At 40.2% G+C, this 21,962-nt stretch overlaps 1 protein-coding gene across 1 annotated transcript; it reads left to right on the forward strand.

Annotated features, from left to right (window-relative positions):
- Positions 1 to 316: 316 nt before the first annotated feature.
- On the forward strand, positions 317 to 946 carry LOC108943685 (uncharacterized). The gene has a single exon (XM_018768033.1). The coding sequence runs from the start codon at positions 317 to 319 to the stop codon at positions 944 to 946; it is 630 nt and encodes a 209-aa protein (XP_018623549.1).
- Positions 947 to 21,962: the final 21,016 nt, after the last annotated feature.

A 21,962-nucleotide genomic window follows, 5' to 3' on the forward strand; every position in this document is an offset into this window, starting at 1 on the left:
GATGACCACAATTCAAGAGGTGGAGGTTTTTGACATGTGGGGGATCGACTTTATGGGGCCGTTCGTCAGCTCGTATGGTAACAAATATATATTGGTAGCGGTTGACTATGTCTCCAAGTGGGTCTAAGCGGTGGCTCTCCCAACCAATGATGCAAAAGGGGTAACAAGTTTCCTAAAGAAAAACATCTTCACACGTTTTGGCACCCCGAGAGCTATAATCAGTGATGGTGGAACCCATTTTTGCAATAGAGCGTTCGCACGTCTGTTGGAAAAGTATGGAGTTTGCCACAAAGTAGCCATACCGTACCACCCACAGATGAGTGGGCAAGTTGAAGTGTTTAATAGAGAAATTAAAAGAGTCCTGACAAAGACAGTGAATGCAACAAGGACTGATTGGGCGAAGAAGCTGGATGATACATTATGGGCATACCGCACAGCATTCAAAACTCCAATTGGTATTTCACTGTACAAGTTGGTGTTTGGAAAGGCATGCCACCTTCCGGTAGAGCTCGAATATAAAGCACTTTGGGCACTGCGGCAGTTGAATCTGGATATAGAGGCCGCAGGCACCAACAAAGTCACTGAGTTACATGAGCTCGAGGAATTTAGGTTCCATGCATTTGAGAATGCTAGATTATACAAAGAAAAGATGAAAATGATCCATGATAAGCACATCTTAGATCGGAACTTCATGCCCGGAGATCTAGTGTTGTTATACAACTCGAGATTGAGATTGTTTCCGGGTAAGTTGAAGTCCCGATGGTCAGGACCCTTCAGAGTGGTGCAAGTGTTCTCAAGTGGAGCTGTAGAGATTGAATCCGAAGATGAGACAAACAAGTTCACGGTAAATGGGCAAATGTTGAAACATTACCTTGGAATGGTCGAAGAGAAAGGGGATAGAGTGGTGATAACTTTGGAAGAGCCCCAGTACACGAACGAGGAGTGATAATGAAAGCATGCATCATGCTGCGACATTAAATCAGGCGCTTCCTGGGAGGCAACCAATGGTTTGTTTTAAATCGTCGTGCCGCGACGTTAACTTAGGCGCTTTTTGGGAGGCAACCTATTATTTTTCTTACTTTGGTTGTTGTAATTGATTTTGAACGACATTGACCGATCTACTAGTGTGCAGGGCAAAAATTATGCGCATCAGAAGGATTCGGGGGTCGAAATTAACCCGAGAATAGGTAAAAATACGACAAAGATAAAAATTGGTTGGAGACGGAGATCCGCGACCGCGAATTGGACCGCGGATATGGCCGCGGATTTTGGCCTGTGTTCTGTCCCCCGTCCGCAGCCGCGGATTAGACCGCGGATTGGGGTGCGGATTTTTAATCCCCCTCTGCCCAGAATCCGCGACCGCAGATAGGACTGCGAGTCTTGGCGCGAATTTAAAGCTCCCCACTGCCCAACATCCGCGACCGCGGACGTGACCGCGGATCTGGACGCGGATATGGGGCATGTCCAGGTAAGTTTCTTTTTATTTTTAGTCAATTTTGTTTTATATCCCCCCTTATTTTCCCTAACTTAAACGCCCACCACCCTCACTTCCCTTCCCACTTCCCCCACTTCTCTTCTTTCCTTCCTAACTTCAAGTCCCAAAACCCCTACCTTCCCCCATATTTTTCTTTCAACACAAGACTCTTCTCCTTCCTTTTCTTCTCCACTCAACCAATCTCCAACCTCCGTTCTTCTCAAGATCTCTAAGTAAGTACATAATTTTATTCCTCTTTCTTAGTATTTTTCTTTTTTTTCTTTTCAGTTTTTCTTTTCCTTTTTTGTAATTGTTTTTCAATCTTTTCCCTTGCTATTGTATGTATAGGGTAGTAAAATCATAGGTGCTTTTGTCTGGAATTTGGATTGTGATTTATATGTGGTATATGGAGGCTATTTGAATTGGTTGATTTGGGGGAAGCCATTGTTGGGTTTGTGAGGAATGGTAGTCTAAATGGGTCTTTGGGTGACTTGGGGGGACATATGCACACTACCTGTTTGTTGATTTGCCTTAATGTGTGTTGAATATTAATTGTGACCAATTGTGCGAGTGAAGTCAGAGTAACCGCCATTGGGTCACATATTCCGCTCTCCACTGATAGTATTATTTATTGTGTAGGTAACATGAAACCTTCAAGGAAGAGACGCGCTACCAGAGCCTCATCAAGTGGTCATGGAGGCTCATCTCAGGGACAGGCACCAGCCAGTGCAGCTTTGTTTGATCGCACCAAGTTCGTCTCCAGAGCTGCCCAGGAACGGTTCAGTTTGAAGGCTACCAGGAAGCCTGTACCGGAAAGGGGTATTGATAGAGCATCTCTCCAGGATGACTGCCCTAATATGGATTAGGAGCTGATCAGGCGTGGGTTGGACAGCTTCTTCGAAGAACCGGAGGAAGGTAACTTGATGCTTGTCCGGGAATTTTATGCCAGTTGCCCCGAACATGAGGATAGAATTTGCACTGTGCGGAACACAAGGGTGAATGCCTCCTTAGAATCCATCCGGAGAGTATATCGCTTGTCGATTTTCGATGGGGAGGAGGATTTCTATGATACCTATAAAAGAGAACCCATCATATGGTACAAGTTTTTCCGAACTATCTGTGTACCTGACAAAGATGTCCTGTGGGTGGTGCCGAGTAAGATCTTGCATTCTGCCTCGATCACTTTTGAAGGCAAGTGCTGGTTGCATATCATCAATAGTTGCTTGCTGCCATCCCACAACACCACTGAGGTTAATGGGCCGAGAGCTGCTTTGATCTAGTGCTTCGTGAATGGCCACGATTTTGATGTGGCCAAGGTTATACAGTCTGAAATGTTCGTCCGTTCACCATTGAAGAGGTATGGATTCTCTTTTCCCTCTCTGGTTACAAGATTGTGTCGGGCAACAATGATGCCTGAGAACCCAAATGCGGATGGCAAGGTCAGGTGAGAAGCTAAGTTCCGAGCAGACAAAGTGACCATCGGGAGAGACCCTGTGGCACCTGGGGTGACTCATAGTGACGATTCTGATACGCTGGAGGAGGGCGATGAAGGGCAGGAGGATATTGGGCCTTCCTCACCCCCACAGGAACAAGTTGCCACAGTTGAGGGACCATCCCAGGGCAGACGGAGCACGCGAATGACAGCCCTGGCACAAGACATGGCAGGACTGCGCACTTCCATCACGGAGTTGGGGGCTAGAGTTGATGCTTTGGCCATCCAAAATGCGAAGTCAGAAAAGAAAATCATGGGCTGGCTGCGTGCGCTGGGGAGAGCATGTCATCTCGACCTTGGCACTGTCTCCGATCAAGACTGATCCACCAGGGAAGTTCCTTTACCTCGCATTACTTTACTTTGTATGACATGGGGACATGCTATCTTTTTAAGTGTGGGGTGGGGGATACTTTGTTGTATGTTGTATGTAGATAGTTTTGTAGTTTATTTGTATAAATCAATTACGACTTGGCCCGATGATGGATATCATTCGACGGGTTTCTTGAGGGACTAAAGTTGAAAGAAAAAAAAAACCAAAAAGATTTTCTTGTGTAGTATTGTATCAATTCCCCCTTGGTTTTTCTTTAAACCACGGTTCTTTTCCAAGGGTTTTGTTTGAACCGGGTGTAGTTAGATTTTTATTTTTAGTTAGGAACTTATGGGCTATGGGCAGAATTAGAATAGGATCCCTTAGTTTCGTAATGCCTTGAATATAGCGGTTAGTTTAGTGTGACGCTTAGGCTCATTTGTTGATTCTTGTAAGAAGGCCTTAAAATGTATGTTCTTAATTTGGCTTAAGTACCCTGATCTGAGTGTTTGATGATCTAATCTGGAATGAGTCATGTGCCATGTGTGTGTGAGGCTTGTTATATTCTGTGCACGACATTTAACGCCTTGAACTTGCCCCGTGTGTCTGCAAAGCGAAATGGTAGTTTTGTTTAGTCTGGAAAGTGATATAGGCATTTCTTTGTTGAACCATATATATACATACTCCACCCACCTATTTGCTATGTACCATAGTTAACCCCATTGAGCATGTAATCCTATTTCCTTGGCAACCACATTACAAGCCCTATCCCTTGTTTGAATTGACCATCTTTTTGAACCCTTTACCTCTCGTAAACACTTGAAATACTATGAATTTACAAAGGATAAAGTGTGGGGTAGTTGGTGGATCTTTTGAGTGGAACTAGGGAAATAAGGAGAAAGGTATATCTTGTTGGAAAAGCCACTTGTGAAAAAAAACAAAAAAGAAGAATATTGTTAATAGTGTATCATGTTGATTGGTAATAATTCTTTGGTGGCTTTTAAGGTGATTGTGCTCAAAGAATAAATGTGGGGTGTTATATGTGGTGTTAATGATGAAAATATTGGTTTAACTTAGGTGTGGACTTGATTGTAAAATAAATGTATTAAAGTGCTTAGGGAGGTGTAGTCAATATTATATCCAAATATATCCTACCCAACTTGTAGCCTACATTACATCCAAATAAAGTCATACTTGATCCTAGACTGAGTGAGCTCAATTAGTAGAGTAGTACACTACAGGCAAGCCTATGGTGCATTTTCTGTGGCACAAGAATGTCATTTCTGAGGGTGAGTGAATTCTGTTCCTTTTAAAGTTCCTCAGTGTATGTGAATTTTACTGATTGTGAAATGAGTCTCTTTTGTTGTGAGCATGCACTTGATTCATGAAGGAGAGGTAAGTATGGACCACTGAATTAGAGTAAGTAAGCCGGTTAGGAACATTGCGTGGCTAGAGGGAGTCAACTCTTGAGGTGTAGATGTTGCACTAATGTCCTCAATTTATGTGAAATATTCTTGGTGTGACGAGTAGGGAAGTCGCTCAGTGAAGTTAGGCCTCTTAGAGTGTGGTTTGATTGCTCAGGGACGAGCAATGGTTTAAGTGTGGGTGTTGATAGTAGGCTATATTTATTCAATTTAGACTCTATTTACACTCTAATTTAGCCACACTTAATTGATATTTGAATGCTAAATGATAACAAAATGCTCTAATTAAGAATTTGATGCTTTGCAGGAGCTACTCCGAGCTAGGAGGGAGCTACCAAGTGTTTTGGAGTCAACATGGAGTGTGGACGGCCAATCGAAGGTTTGCCCGGTCGAAAAGGAGCGAGAAAAGCAAGCGAGACGACCCCTCCAGGTGCACGGCCGCGAAGTGGGCCGCGAATTGGCCCGCGAACTCAAGGCAGTGTGGCAGTGGAACTTCGCGGCCGGATCCGCGATCGAATCCACGGACGCGGACGGGCGGACGAAAGCCAAACATGCAGGGTTAATTATATAATTTCCTAGGCAACTAACCTAAATCTATATGAAGCCTAAACTCACCCAGAAGTCAGATATAGCTGGTTTTAGAAGATTTTAGAGGCAAGAACAAGGGAGAGAAGACGGATAATTTCCTAAGAGTTTTCATCTTCTTCTTCATACTTCTATTTGTTGATTATGAATTATTTTAGTGATTTATTTTCCATTAGTATGAGTAGCTAAATGTATTATCTAGGGTTGATGGAACCAATTGTTGGATGAAGTCTTGACTCTATTTTATTATAATTGAGCCGTGTTTGTTCTATGATTGTTCAACTACGTATTATATTGTGGTTAATTGAAAAGGCCCTTGATTAATCGTGTCTAGTTACCTTGTGTTGCTTGAGAAAGAACACTTGGTTAGATTGTTGTTGAACAACACCACTTTTGGGTAAGTTAAGAGATTAATTACTTGAATTTAAAAGTGGGGTTAGAAATAACGAAGCTTTGGTGGGATAATTCTGAGTTGCATAAATTGTTAACTAGAGTAGTTCGAGAGAATGCTTCTAGTAAATTATCATAATTGATCGAGAGATAATTACGGTAGCCCGAAACTCATAATCCTCATAGAGTATTACGGCGAGATTATAGCTAAAGAGTTAAGAATTAATCCGGCAATTGGGGAAATCAATAGCCCTAGATCCATTTACCCTTGAATTCAATTTTAGTCTTGATTATTGCTAATTTTATTGGCATTTTTCCTTAGCTAAATAAATTCCACTGATTATTCACAAAACTCTTGCATCCGGAAGTTGTCTGAGCTAATCATTAGCATTATTTAAAGTTGTAGTAAATAGGTTAGTTCCCTGTGGGATTCGACTTCGGACTTGAACCGGGATATATTTACAGCGACCGCTTAGTCCTTTTTAAAACGCATAGTTGGGCGTGATCATTAACATCCGTTACTAGTTCTTGCTATTATCTTGTTCTGTATAAGTTATTCTTCACTTTGCGTTACTTATTCGCATTACATTTTTTATACTGTCTATTTCATATCCTATGTAAGGCCGCAAAAAATTTCGCTAAGGAATTTAAGGTTCCGTGGTGACAAGGTGGGATAAATTATTGTATTCTCGGACTTTTTGGGTTGAATAGTGTGTTGGAAAGTTGAATTGTTTTGACCTTGCGAATCCAGGTCTGTAGCGCGCTAGACCGTGCTATAGAGCTCGCAGCACAAGTTTTGTAGCACGCTAGACCATGCTATAGAGCTCACGGCGCAAGGTCTGTAGCGCGTTAGACCGTGCTACAGAGCTTGCAAAGACTGGTCTGTAGCCCGGTCTGGATTTCGGAGGGTCCATTTTTCTATCCTTATAACCCGACACTATCTCGTTAAATAGATGTAAGGGACCATTTTTGAAGGGGATATCGGATATTTTAGAGAGAGGAAGTTCTCTAGAGTGAGAGGATAAATCCCTAAGCTAATTGTTCCTCAAATTCTTGCTCAAGCCTTGAAATTCAACAAGAAACCTCACAAGTTCTTCATCTAAGAGGTAAGGTTCCATACCCTAGTTTTCAATTTTGAATTTGGGTAGAAGATGGTTGATTGGGAGTATGATTCTTGGGTGTAATAGTATTATTTATACATGCATGTACAAATAAGGTTTGTGGAAAGATTGTTGAGCTCAAATAAATAAAGATTGGATTGTGGAATGAAGTAAATCTTGTAGAAGAATCTTGTAGTCAAATTTGCACACCTAGTGTTTGATAAAATGCTCAAATGAGCTGAAACCATGAATATCTTCCTAATTTGTGTTCAATTTTGTTATGTCTCAAAATAGATTGGGATTGCTAGGATTTTTGGAATATTGTAGTAATTTAAGAAAAGCTCAAAGCGAGGTATGTTGGCTAAACTCTTCTCTTAGAATTGAATCCCATGGTATTCATGTAATTTATGTAAGTCCCGAGTTGTTAATTATAAAATTGGCTATTTCGAATAAACTTGTGTTGAAAGATATATGTTCAATATGTATCCCAAATGCATTTATCATGTTATGTTATCATTTGAGAATGTGTTCAAAGTATGGGTTGTGCATTAAAAATGTTTCGACTTCAAGTCAAATTCAAACGAAGGCTATTATGCCAAATTTTGTGAAAAATCTCTATGTGCCTAAGACTCTTAATTGCTCACATGTGTACTAAAAACCTTGATTTGAAATGCTTTATTATTGTTGTTGATGTTTGAAAGTGAAAAAGGTAAGCATGAAATACTAATTATGACCGAGGTTCCAAGAATGATTTTATAATTATGGTCACTAGTGCCAATGAAATGAAAAGATGTGAAAGAAGTATGAAACGAGATGATTGGTAGAAAAGGATGATGTCAATCCACACATCATTGTGGTGAGACGGCCTAGCCGATCGGGTTGTGATCGGATGCCATACCGCACACATGATGGTGATTGTGCTGGAAATTGTAATTGAAATTTTAATTGTGGTTGATGTCTCGGATGAGACGGCTTAGACGATCGGGCCGTGATCGGACTCCGTGCTAAAAGTACGGTGGTATTGTGAATGATGGCATATTGGTACTAAAGATCTCCCACCTTAAGATATAGAAATTTATTTGAACACTGTCTTGGTACCAGCCTCAGCTTTCGGTACCAGTGTTTCTGATGGGGACCTTAGGGGAGCCATACAGATGTTGGCTCAGATAGTGGCTTCCCAGGCCCAGAGATCGAATACTGCACCTACTTCTTCCAGCCAACGAGGGGATTCTTTTAGTTCCAGGGTGAACAGGTTTCTTCAGTTAGATCCTCCAGTGTTCATGGGTATTAACCAGAGGAGGACCCCTAGGACTTCACTGATGAGATGCACAAGACTCTCCGAGTTATGCGTGCTACTGAGATAGAGGCAGTGGAGTTGGCCTCCTACCGCCTGAAAAAGGTGGCATATTCTTGGTTTGAGCTATGGGAGGAGTCCCGTGATGAGCCCTCCGGCGAGGTGGGGTGAGTTTACCGATGCCTTCATTGATCATTTCTTGCCTGCTGAGACTAAGGCAGCCCGTGCCGCTGAGTTTGAAAGCCTGAGGCAAGGTAGCCTGAGTGTGTGGGAGTACCATATGAGATTTGCGCATCTGTCCAAGTATGCTATTTACATGTTGCCCACTATGGAGGCTAGAGTGAGCCGGTTTGTGCATGGCCTTAGTCCCTTAGTAATTAATGAGGCCACTACAACTGCCTTGAATTCTGATATGAACTATGGGAAGATGGTGACATTCGCTCAAGCCACAGAGACCCGCAAATTGGAGAACAGAATGGAGCGAGAGGGTAGCAATAAGGCCCGGTCCACGGGCAACTTTGATGGTTCTTCTGGTGGTGGCAAGTCAGCATTCAGGGGAGGGTCGTCATGGCCATCTTAGTCCTTTGCTTAGTCTTCTGTTAGTGCACCGCCATTAGGGCCCAATCAGCAATAGTGGAGCCGTTTCAGGCCCAGTTAGGGCAACGTGAGCTCCTACCAGCAGGGTCGGCATGGTGGTAGATTCTAGCAGTAGCAGAGGCCCCCATGCCCTAGGTGTGGAAACATGCACTTAGGAAAATGCTACATGGACTTACCCATATGCTACGAGTGCGGATTGAGGGGTCACATTCAGAGAGATTGTTGTTCGTCCCGCCAGGGTGCGGGCAGGGGCACCGCACAACCAGCCAATTCTGTAGCTACTACATCCGTAGCACTTCCTCCAGCTCGAGGCACTACAACACCCGCAGGGCATGGTGCAGCTAGGGATGGAGCACAGAGTTGGGGAGGATCCAGCCATTTCTTTGCTATGAGGTGTCACCAGAATTCAGAGGCTTCTCCAGAGTTGTCACAGGTATATTGACTGTCCAATCTCATGATATGTATGCTCTTATTGATCCCGGTTCCACTTTGTCATATGTCACTCCTTATGCTGCTATGGAATTTAGGATAGAACCGGAACAACTTCATGAGCCATTCATTGTATCTACTCCAGTTGGTGAGTCTATTTTGGCCCCGCAGGTTTACAGGGATTGTGTGACCACGTTGCGTGGTCGGGATACCATGGCCGATCTCATTGAATTAGGGATGGTCGATTTTGATGTAATAATGGGGATGGAATGGTTTTATTCATGTTTTGCCAAGCTTGATTGCCGAACTAGGACCGTTAGGTTCGAATTTCCAAATAAGCCAGTTATTGAGTAGAAGAGGGATGATGTGGTGCCGAAGGGTAGGCTTATTTCTTACCTTAAGGTCACAAAGATGATCAACAAAGGGTGTATTTACCATTTGGTCCGAGTTACGGACACTGATGCTGACCTACACTCAGTCTATGCCAATTGTGAATGAATTTTTGGAGGTCTTCCGGAAGAGCTCCCTGGGATCCCATGTAAGACCCCATAAATTTTTGCCAAGAAATTTAAGGTTTCTTGATGCTGAGGTAGGCTAATGGGTTTGAGGATTGTAGAAAATGAGCCACAATACGGACATTTTGGGTTAAAGAATGCACTAAAGTGTTGATGAGAATTTTTGATAGAAGAATGTGATTCTGCGGTTAATTTTGCGACCGCAAAATGGTTTCGCGGACCGCATAAGCATTGCAAAGTGGAACAGGGAACGGGCAAACTTTGAAAAAACCATTCTGCTGGCCACATAATGATTCTGCTATCGCATAATTGATTTTGCTGCCCACATAATCGATTATGCTGCCCACATAACAATTTTGCTAGCACATAATTGCACCACATAATTGACTTCGGGGGTCATTTTTGAAAAATTTCTTATCCGACCCTATTTTGATATAAGGCCTTAGGGGGTCATTTTACAAGGTACTGATTTTTTAGAGAGAGGAGAGAGATATTTTAGAGAGAGAAGGAGAAGACCTAGCATGATAATCATCCATTCTTTCCCAAATCTTCAAGAATCAAGGAAGCCAATCACAAGATCTTCATTTAAGAGGTAAGGTTCTACTCCCTAGCCCTAAATTCGGGATTTGGACTGAAGGTAGGTCATGAGAAGTATAATTCTTAGGTGTGGGAGTTGCTCTTTGTGCATGAATGTAACTATAAGTGTGGTAGGGAGGTTATTTAAATAAAAGGAGTAAACTCTTGATATTGAATTTGTTGTGGGGTGAAGAAAATCTTATAGAAGAAACTTGTAGTCAAATTTGCACACCAAGTATTTGATGAAATGCTTAAATGAGGTGAATCCACGAATATCTTCCTAATTATGGTTCACTTTTGTTATGTTTCTAAATAGATTGAAGTTGCTAGGATTTTCAGAACATTGTAGTAATCTAAGGAAAGCTCAAGAAAGGTATGTTGGCTAAACTTCTCTCTTAGAATTGAATCCCACGATGTTCTTGCAAGTCCCGAGTTGTTCATTATAAATTGACTATTACGAATAAGCTTTGTGCCTAAGGAGATATGTTCAATATGTGTTCCGAATGCTCTTATCATGTTATGTTATCCTTCGAAAATGTTCAAAGTATGGGTTGTGTATTAAAATGTTATGGCTTTGAGTCATGTTTCAAATAAAAGTTATGATGCCAAATTGTGTGAGAAAAACTCGATATGCTTAAGACTCTTAATTGTTCATATGAGTACCTAAGGTCTTGATTAGAAATGCCTTGTTGTTGATAACCCACATAGATGATGGAAAGTACAAGAAGTGGGTTGGAGATGTAAAGTGTGTCCACTGTGCCAATAATGGAAATTATACTTGTGGCCGATGGTGCCAATGAAGTGAAATGATATGAGAAAGGTTATGAAATGAGCCTTGATTCACCCGTTCTAAATTGACTTCAAAAATAATTTTCCTAAAAGCTTATGTCCTCAACTCATGCCCCAATGTGACTGCTTTGACTAATGCTATGCTTTGTAAGTATTTCCAATGTGTTTTATGCCTTTACATATTTATGAGTTGAAATTGTGTATTGCCCTTTTGGGGAAAGGTACTTCAAGAATATTCTATATGTTGATGTTTTTGATGATGAGCCTTGAAAGTAAAGAAATGAAAGTATGGAATATGAGATACGACCACCGTGCCATGAATGAAGAATAATATGTATGGCCAAATGAGCCAATGAAATAATGATGTTGTAAGTAGTTGAAGGTACTAATGAAGTGATATATGATGTGAAAGGTCATGAGATGAACGTATTCGTACTTATGTTTCCAATGTGCTATAATCTCCTACGCCCTCATGAGGAGAGGCTATGGTGTTCCTAAATGTTTTAAATGTTTTTAATTTCTTGTGACCACCCATGGCAAGTACAACTAAGTGATAGTATGAACATAAAATGTGGCCGTTTGCCAAAATGAGAATTTTGAGGCATTGTATGTCCCAATGGTTTCGAATCATAGTATGTATGCTTCTAAAATAATAAATGCAAATGACTGCGTTGTTAAGTCCCCAAGAATTATGAACTTAGCTAATGACCTTAAGTTGACAAGAGGGTATATAATGAGGTGGAGGAGAGATGTCCTATGCTAAATGATGATGAACCTTATGAAAACGAATTTGGGCCATGTGCCATTGAAATCGACTTATTGATTCCCCATGCATGTGCTAATGTAATGAGCTGTGTTTCTCCATGATGAGCATGAACATGAAGTATTCCAATGATATGGGAAATTACGACCTTAAATGTAATGTTAATCATGTCGCTTTGAGTTTGTAGATGGTTATGTGCATAAGGATATGTTATGAATCCTATGAACGGTCTATGAAACGCATAGGTATATTGTGTATGAAATCCTATGAACGGTCTATGAAACGCATAGGTGTATTGTGTATGGAATCCTATGGACGGTCTGTGAAACGCATAGGTATATTGTGTATGGAATCCTATGAACGGTCTATAAAATGCATATGTGTATTGTGTATGGAATCCTATGGACGGTCTATGAATTGCATAGGTATATTGTGTATGGAATCCTATGAACGGTCTAGTGCAACACATAGGTGTATTGTGTATGGAATCCTATGGACGGTTTATGAAATGCATAGGTATATTGTGTATGGACTCCTATGGATGGTCTATGAAACACATAGGTGTATTGTGTATGGAATCCTATGGATGGCCTATGAAACGCATAGGTATATTATGTATGGAATCCTATGGACGGTCTATGATATGCATAGGTGTATTGTGTATGAAACGTAGAGGTGTACGGTATGAATAAACACTATAGACGGTCTATGAGATGCATATGTGTATAATATGATATGTGAACACTATGGATGGTCTATCAGACGCATAGGTGTATAATATGATATGTAAACACTATGGACGGTATATGAGACACATAGGTGTATAGTATGATATGTGAACACTAAGGACGGTCTATGAAATGCATAGGTGTAAAATAAGAGAGGGATATGGGCGGTCTAGTGAGATGCATTGTTAACGCAGACAATAGGTGCCACTTTCATTGACCTTGTTTATACATGTTGTTTCAATTACATTATATTATGTATTCCACGTATAGTTCTTATGGCTCAGTTGATCCTAAAAGAAGTTTAGAATGATGCAAGTATAATAAGACTTGAAATTTGATTCTATGGGATGTTTCGTAGATTCTTGATATACTTTATTTGCCTCTTATTTGAGTTACCATATTTTCATATGTTGTTTTGACTGCCTTACATACAAGTACTATTCCATATTTACTCACATCCCTTTTGCCGGGGGCGCCGCATCTTTTAATGGATGCAGGTATTCTTCTACAGGATGATATAGATCTTTGATAGGGATGTTCTTCACTACTCAGCTTATGGTGAGCCCGCTACAGTTCTAGTGGGTGTTTGGGTCTAGTTCATTTTATGTATTTAGGTATATATTATCATAGAAGCTCCATGTATACTGTGGGTCATGTACTTAAAGTTTTGAGTTTTGTCATGTATTTATGTTTACATCATTTACAGCTATTTAAAGCTATGTATCCATCATGCGGAGAGCTTTAGGCCATTGAGCCAAATGTATTCAATTTGAAAGTCAAGATCTAATTATGTTATGGTAAATCATGCATGAGTAATGATGAGAGGTTAATGTAAATTAGGCTTGCTCGACTGAGTTTTCTCGGTTGAGCGCTGGTCGCGCTCCTCGAGGCTGGGGCATGACAAACTTGGTATCAGAGCACGGTTTAAGAGTCCTAAGGTGTCATGGAGCTGTGTCAGTAGAGTCCCTCTTATCGGTGTGTTGCCGGCCACACTTATAATAGTGAGGATGCAACAACATTTAGGAAATGTTTCTCTTCTTCTATCCTCGATCGTGCGTTAAGGTTCCGAGTTAGTCTCAGAGTTCCCTTGTTAATATCAAGGAATGTTTGCACATTGTGCTACGAAATGAGAAAGGCCTAAGGATTAAAGAAATGAAGCACATAGTAGGCATAATGTGTGAAGTGCCCACTTGTCCTCGTAATAGAGGAAGGAAAAGTCAAGGATACGACCAAGGTAAGCAAGAGTTGGCCTCGAGAGTCATGGTTGTTGTTTTCATGTATATGGTGCAATGTGGTGTTATCTATATGTTGTTTAGGATTGATTTCTGAGATTCTCTTACAGGTAGATATGCCCAATTACAAGGGAAACTCTGTCGAAATTTCTGGAATATTCGTGGAGTTAGGCAAATATGAGACTTGGGAATGTGAGAGCTAAGTCATATTGTGTGTTTTGTGGCTTGCCCTAAACCTCATTCGAGGACGAATGATCCTAAGTGGGAGAGAATGTAAGACCCCGTAAATTTTTTCCAAGAAATTTAAGGCTGCCGAGGTAGGCTAATAGGTTTGAGGATTGTAGAAAATGAGCCACGATACGGACTTTTTGTGTTGAAGAATGCACTAAAGTGTTGATGGGAATTTTTGACAGAAGAATGTGATTCTGCGGTCAATTTTGCGACCACAGAACGATTCCGTAGACCGCTTAAGCATCGCAAAGTGGAGCAGAGAACTGGCAAATTTTGAAAAAACCATTCTGCTAGCCGCATAATGATTCTGCTATCGCATAATTGATTTTGCTGCCCGCATAATCGATTCTGCTGCCCACATAAGGATTTTACTACCACATAATTGCACCACATAATTGACTTCAGGGGTCATTTTTGGAAAATTTCTTATCCGACCCTATTTTGATATAAGACCTTAGGGCGTCATTTTACAAGGTACTAATTTTTTAGAGAGAGAAGAGAGTTATTTTAGAGAGAGAAGGAGAAGACCTAGCATGCTAATCATCCATTCTTGTCCAAATCTTCAAGAATCAACGGCGCCAATCACAAAATCTTTATTTAAGAGGTAAGGTTCTACACCCTAGCCTTAAATTTCGGGATTTGGACTGAAGGTAGGTCATGAGAAGTATAATTCTTAGGTGTGGGAGTTGCTCTTTGTGCATGAATGTAACTATAAGGGTGGTAGGGAGGTTATTTAACTAAAAGGAGTAAACCCTTGGTATTGAATTTGTTGTGGGGTGAAGAAAATCTTATAGAAGAACCTTGTAGTCAAATTTGCACACCAAGTGTTTGATGAAATGCTTAAATGAGGTGAACCCACGAATATCTTCCTAATTATGGTTCACTTTTGTTATATGTTTCTAAATAGATTGAAGTTGCTAGGATTTCCGGAACATTGTAGTAATATAAGGAAAGCTCAAGAAAGGTATGTTGGCTAAACTTCTCTCTTAGAATTGAATCCCACGATGTTCTTGCAAGTCCCGAGTTGTTCATTATAAATTGACTATTCCGAATAAGCTTTGTGCCTAAGGAGATATGTTCAATATGTGTTCCGAATGCTCTTATCATGTTATGTTATCCTTCGGAAATGTTCAAAGTATGGGTTGTGTATTAAAATGTTATGGCTTTGAGTCGTGTTTCAAATGAAAGTTATGATGCCAAATTGTGTGAGAAAAACTCGATGTGCTTAAGACTCTTAATTGTTCATATGAGTACCTAAGGTCTTGATTAGAAATGCCTTATTGTTGATAACCCACATAGATGATGGAAAGTACAAGAAGTGGGTTGGAGATGTAAAGTGTGTCCACTGTGCCAATAATGGAAATTATATTTGTGGCCAATGGTGCCAATGAAATGAAATGATATGAGAAAGGTTATGAAATGAGCCTTGATTCACCTGTTCCAAATTGACTTCAAAAATAATTTTCCTAAAAGCTTATGTCCTCAACTCATGCCCCAATGTGACTGCTTTGACTAATGCTATGCTTTGTAAGTATTTCCAATGTGTTTTATGCCTTTACATATTTATGAGTTGAAATTGTGTATTGCCCTTTTGGAGAAAGGTACTTCAAGAATATTCTATATGTTGATGTTTTTGATGATGAGCCTTGAAAGTAAAGAAATGAAAGTGTGGAATATGAGATATGGCCACCGTGCCATGAATGAAGAATAATATGTATGTCCAAAGGAGCCAATGAAATAATGATGTTGTAAGTAGTTGAAGGTACTAATGAAGTGATATATGGTGTGAAAGGTTATGAGTTGAAGCTTATGTTTCCAATGTGCTATAAGCTCCTACGCCCTCATGAGGATAGGCTATGATGTTCCTAAATGTTTTAAATGTCCTTAATTTCTTGTGACCATCCATGGCAAGTACAACTAAGTGATAGTATGAACATGAAATGTGGTCGTTTGCCAAAATGAGAATTTTGAGGCGTTGTATGTCCCAATGGTTTCAATCATAGTATGTATGCTTCTAAAATAATAAATGCAAATGACTTTGTTGTTAAGTACCCAAGAATCATGAACTTAGCTAATGACCTTAAGTTGACAAGAGGGTATATAATGAGGTGGAAGAGAGATGCCCTATGCTAAATGATGATGAACCTTATGAAAACGAATTTGGGCCATGTGCCATTGAAATCGACTTATTGATTCCCCATGCATGTGCTAATGTAATGAGTTGTGTTTCTCCATGATGAACATGAACATGAAGTATTCCAATGATATGGGAAATTACGACCTTAAATGTAATGTTAATCATGTCGCTTTGAGTTTGTAGATGGTTATGTGCATAATGATGTGTTATGAATCCTATGAACAGTCTATGAAACACATAGGTATATTGTGTATGGAATCCTATGAACGGTCTATAAAACACATAGGTGAATTGTGTATGGAATCCTATGGACGGTCTGTGAAATGCATAGGTATATTGTGTATGGAATCCTATGAACGGTCTATGAAACACATAGGTGTATTGTGTATGGAATCCTATGGATGGTCTATGAAATGCATAGGTATATTGTGTATGGGTTCCTATGGATGGCCTATGAAACACATAGGTGTATTGTGTATGGAATCCTATGGATGGTCTATGAAACGCATAGGTATATTGTGTATGTAATCCTATGGACGGTCTATGAAACGCATAAGTGTATTGTGTATGAAATGTAGAGGTGTATGGTATGAATAAACACCATGGACGGTCTATGAGACGCATATGTGTATAATATGATATGTGAATACTATGGACGGTCTATTAGACGCATAGGTGTATAATATGATATGTGAATACTATGGATGGTCTTTGAGACGCATAGGTGTATAATATGATATGTGAACACTAAACACTGTCTATGAAATGTATAGGTGTAAAATAAGATAGGGATATGGGCGGTCTAGTGAGACGCATTGTTAACGCAGACAATAGGTGCCTCTTTCATTGGCCTTGTTTGTACATGTTGTTTAAATTACATTATATTATGTATTCCACGTATAGTTCTTATGGCTCAGTTGATCCTAAAAGAAGTTTAGAATGATGCAAGTATAATAAGACTTGAAATTTGATTATACGTGATGTTTCATAGTTTCTTGATATACTTTATTTGCCTCTTATTTGAGCTACCATATTTTCATATGTTATTTTGACTGCCTTACATACGAGTACCATTCCACATGTACTCGTGTCCCTTTTGTCGAGGGCGCTGCATCTTTTAATGGATGCAGGTATACTTCTACAGGATGATATGGATCTTTGATAGGGATTTTCTTCACTACTCAGCTTATGGTGAGCCCGCTACAGTTCTAGTGGGTGTTTGGGTCTAGTTCATTTTACGTATTTAGGTATCTATTGTCATAGAAGCTCTATGTACATTTTGGGTCATGTACTTAAAGTTTTGATTTTTATCGTGTATTTATGTTCACAGTACAGTTATTTGTAAAGCTATGTATCCTTCATGAGGAGAATTTTAGGACATTGAGCCAAATGTATTCAATTTAAAAGTCAAGATCTAATTATGTTATGGTAAATCATGCATGAGTAATGATGAGAGGTTAATGTAAATTAGGCTTGCTCGATTGGGTTTACTCGGGTGAGCGCCGGTCGCGCTCCTTGAGGTCAGGGCGTGACATCCCACCAGACAGGGAGATTGATTTGGGGATTGATGTGATGCCAGGCATGTAACCTATATCTATTCCACCCTACAGGATGGCACCGGCAGAATTGAAAGAACTAATGGAACAATTGAAGGATTTATTAGAGAAGGGTTTCATCCAGCCGAGTGTGTCGCCTTGGGGTGCACCTGTTCTCTTTGTAAGGAAGAAGGAAGGGTCACTAAGAATGTGTATCGACTATCGGCATCTCAACAAGGTCACAATCAAGAATAAGTACCCACTGCCAAGGATAGATGATTAATTTGACCAATTGCAGTGTGCTAAGTACTTCTCCAAAATTGATTTACGATCCGGGTATCACCAATTAAAAATCAGGGAGCAGGATGTTCCGAAAACAACTTTTAGAACCCGATATAGGCACTTTGAATTTTTGGTAATGTCTTTTGGGCTAACAAATCCCCCCGTAACTTTCATGGATCTTATGAACCGGGTGTTCAAGCATTTTCTTGACTCATTCATGATAGTGTTTATTGACGATATCCTTGTATATTCGCAAAGCCGAGAGGACCATGTCAGTCATCTCAGGGCAGTTCTACAGACCCTATATCAGCACAAGTTGTATGCAAAGTTTTCGAAATGTGAATTTTGCTTGAATCTGTAGCGTTCTTGGGTCATGTTGTCTCCAGAGAAGGAATTGAGGTTGACTCCCAGAAAATTGTAGCCGTGAAGAATTGGCCTAGACCTACTACCCTAACAGAGATTCGTAGTTTCTTAGGCTTAACTAGATATTACAGTAAGTTTGTGGAGGGGTTCTCTACTCTTACCTCTCCGTTGACTAAATTGACGCATAAGGTGGTCAAGTTCCAATGGTCAGATGCTTGTGAAAGGAGCTTCCAAGAATTGAAATCAAGATTAACTACGGCACCCATTATGAGTCTACCAGAGGGTACGGATGGGTTTGTGGTATATTGCGATGCTTCAAGGATCGGACTCGGGTGTGTATTAATGCGACATGGAAAGGTGATAGCTTATGCTTCTAGGCAACTCAAGAATCATGAAAAGAACTATCCAACACATGACTTAGAGCTTGCGGCGGTGGCATTTGCATTGAAGATTTGGTGTCATTATATGTATGGGGTCCATGTATATATATCATGATCTTAAGGAAGTCTATTGGTGGAATGATATGAAGAGGAATGTAGCGAACTTTTTGGTGAGATGTCCAAATTGTCAGCAAGTGAAGTGTCACGCCCCGAACCTGGGGGCGAGACCGGCACCCGGTTCCTCACCCAACCTAGCGTACCAACGTGTGACTAAGGGACTCTAAATATATAATGTCATAATTTGGCCATGGGGCCACATTACAAGACAATTTGCGAAGCAAAATATAAAACTGAACAGAAACTAGCACTGACTAAACATCAATATAAAGCTGGGTCGACAAGGCCGTCATAACTACCACAGCTGACAAACCAACAAAATATACATACCAGGCCTACAAGCCCAACATACTGCACTAACTGACAGGATATGTCTACAAGCCTCTACTTATGGATGTACTGTGATCGAAATAGGGCCCCGACCTACCCATGACATATATATATATATACATACAAAAGATGTACACAAAACCCTAGACCCGACAACTCTGAAGGACATGGAGCTTACCGATCAGTCTGAACTCGGGCAACACCTACTGAGGAGGTCTACCCGTCTGTCTATCTGAACCTGCACGCATGAAATGCAGTGTCCCCAGAAAAGGGACGGCAGTACGAAATAATGTACCGAGTATGTAAGACAATAAAATAACTTAAAGCTGAAACTGAACTGATAATATAATAACTGAAAGTAACTGGGAGCCAAAGATAATCTGAAGATATGCTTACCTGGTGATACTGACTCATCTCTCTCAATGTAGTAAGTAAAATATCTGTCCAGCCCTATAAAGATCAGTATGTGTAACTGCTCTGTAGTAGTAGGCTCGCTCATAAGCGCTCGGCCATACTAGGCTCTGTATCTTGGCCATTCTGGGCTCGCTCATAGGCGCTCGGCCATAGTAGTCTCGGTATATAACTTACCATCTGATTAGAGGTTGCCCAATAGGGGCATGCCCATCGATTATAGCTCGATGGTGGTGAAAGTACTGTAATACTGTATATATATAGACTCTCTGCTTTAAGTATATTGGGAGAAAATCTCAGTTACATTTGACCCAAATTTCAGTAAAACTTATGAATGTAACTTGTGATGACTTTCATCGACTTAATTTCCACAACTCGCTTTACTTCAAAACATAACACACGACTATCATACGACTAACATAACTCACAACATAACCTCATTATCATATTAAGCACCCTAGTCTCACCCCAAAAGTACATGTTATAACATTCCCAACTTGTCGACTTTCGACGAAACCTTATTTCTTCATTTCCATTAGCTTCTGAACCTTCCAACCCTCTTTGTACTTGTTGTTCGTGATCTTCAATATTTGTAACCTCCGAGGTAACATGATTAACTTACTTTATATACTTTCAAATATGATCTCATTTTGGGTCCAAGTTTGTCATGCCCAACCTCGGGAAGCGCGACCGATGCTCAACCGTGTGAACCCGGTCGAGCAAGCCTGTTAGATACTTTCTACCCAACTCACCCATGATAAAAGAAAGGACATGATTCCATTAATTAGACAGTAGGGAGTTCATACATACAATTCTAAATCGTTTCATTAGTTACTTCACTTTTAAGTTTCAAGATACACACATTCTTATGATTCAAATAGAACAAGAGACCAAAACATAACATAATCTGTTTGACTTTTCTAGAACCCATGCACAACCCACATAGTGTCTATGGAGCCTCTAAAATATACAAAAGAGTGTTATGATAGTGCCGGCAACAAGGCCCCGACTATACCTCAATACGTGATAGCAAAATGTATAAAAGATACATGACCCCGGAATAAGGTGGGGCTCAACAAGTCTGCTAGGAGGAGGTGTACTGCTATCGCTGATCAACACTGCCTGCTATGGAACCACCTACATCCATTTAAAGATGCAGCGCCCCCGGAAAAAGGGACGTTAGTACTGTCGAATAGTACTAGTATGTAAAACTAAACACCATCTCAATAGAATGAATAATAATACAAGGGGGAAACAGTCATGAGTTCAATAATAACTTCAAACAATACTAAAACATCAAGTAAGGATCACATAAGTTCTCAAGTCAATTCTCATGTTATTAGGTTGGGTGATCTTTAAAGCCAATGTACCATAGTTCACAATAGCTCCGTATTCTTACACAAAGTCCGATCTCGACCCGATCAGCTAGGTTGTCTCATTTGAGACATCAACCATAAGCACAAATTCATTATAATTTCCAGCACAATTACCACCATGTGTGCGACATGATGTTTGATCACGGTTCGATCAGCTAGGCCGTCTCACCCGAGACATTACCTTTTTCAGTTTATAATTTCTAGCACAATTACCACCATGTGTGCGACATAGCGTCCGATCACGTCCCGATCGACTAGGCCGTCTCACCCGAGACATTACATTTTCAATCAATCATCTCACTTCATACTTATTTCATATCTTTTCAATTCATTGACATGAGTGGCCTCAATTAGAAAGTCATTCTTGGCACTTGGCCGTATATCATAATTCCAGTTTCCCCTTTCCACATTCAAACATCATTATCATTGTCAACAACAATAAGATTTCCCCTTCAAGACATTAAATTCACATATGAGGAATTTGGGAATCTTAGGCACATAGAGGCTTTTCATATAATTTGGCATAACAACCTTTATTCGTTCTTGACATGAAGTCTTAACATTTCTAACACATATTCCACATTTTGAACACATCCTCAAATGGCAAGATGACATGATGAAGCATTTAGAATAAATATTGAACATACATCCTTCTACATAAACACATTAGGAATAGCCAATTCTATAATGATCAATTTGGGACTTGCACCAATTACATGAACACCGTGGGATTCGATTCTAAGAAGAAGGGGGTTTAGCCAACATATCTCAATTGAGCTTCCTTAAACCTTTAAAAGGTTGCAGAATTTTTTGCAACTTCAATCTATTTTAGAAATATAACAAGTTGAACCAAAATTAGGAAGATGGCCATGATTCTAGCTCATTTGAGCATATTATCAAACACTAGGTGAGTATCAATGTTTTAAGGCCCTTTTGTGGAATATTCCATCATTCCCCAACCCATTCTCCACCATTTTTAGCTCACAACCTTCCCACATACTTCAAGAATACATGCATGCAAGACAACAATCCCCACACCAAATAATGTTCTTTCTAATTATCCCATTCTTAGACAAAATTCGAAATGGAGGGTTAAGGTGTAGAA

The sequence above is a fragment of the Nicotiana tomentosiformis genome, chromosome 4, assembly GCF_000390325.3.
Source record: "Nicotiana tomentosiformis chromosome 4, ASM39032v3, whole genome shotgun sequence".
NCBI lineage: Eukaryota > Viridiplantae > Streptophyta > Magnoliopsida > Solanales > Solanaceae > Nicotiana > Nicotiana tomentosiformis.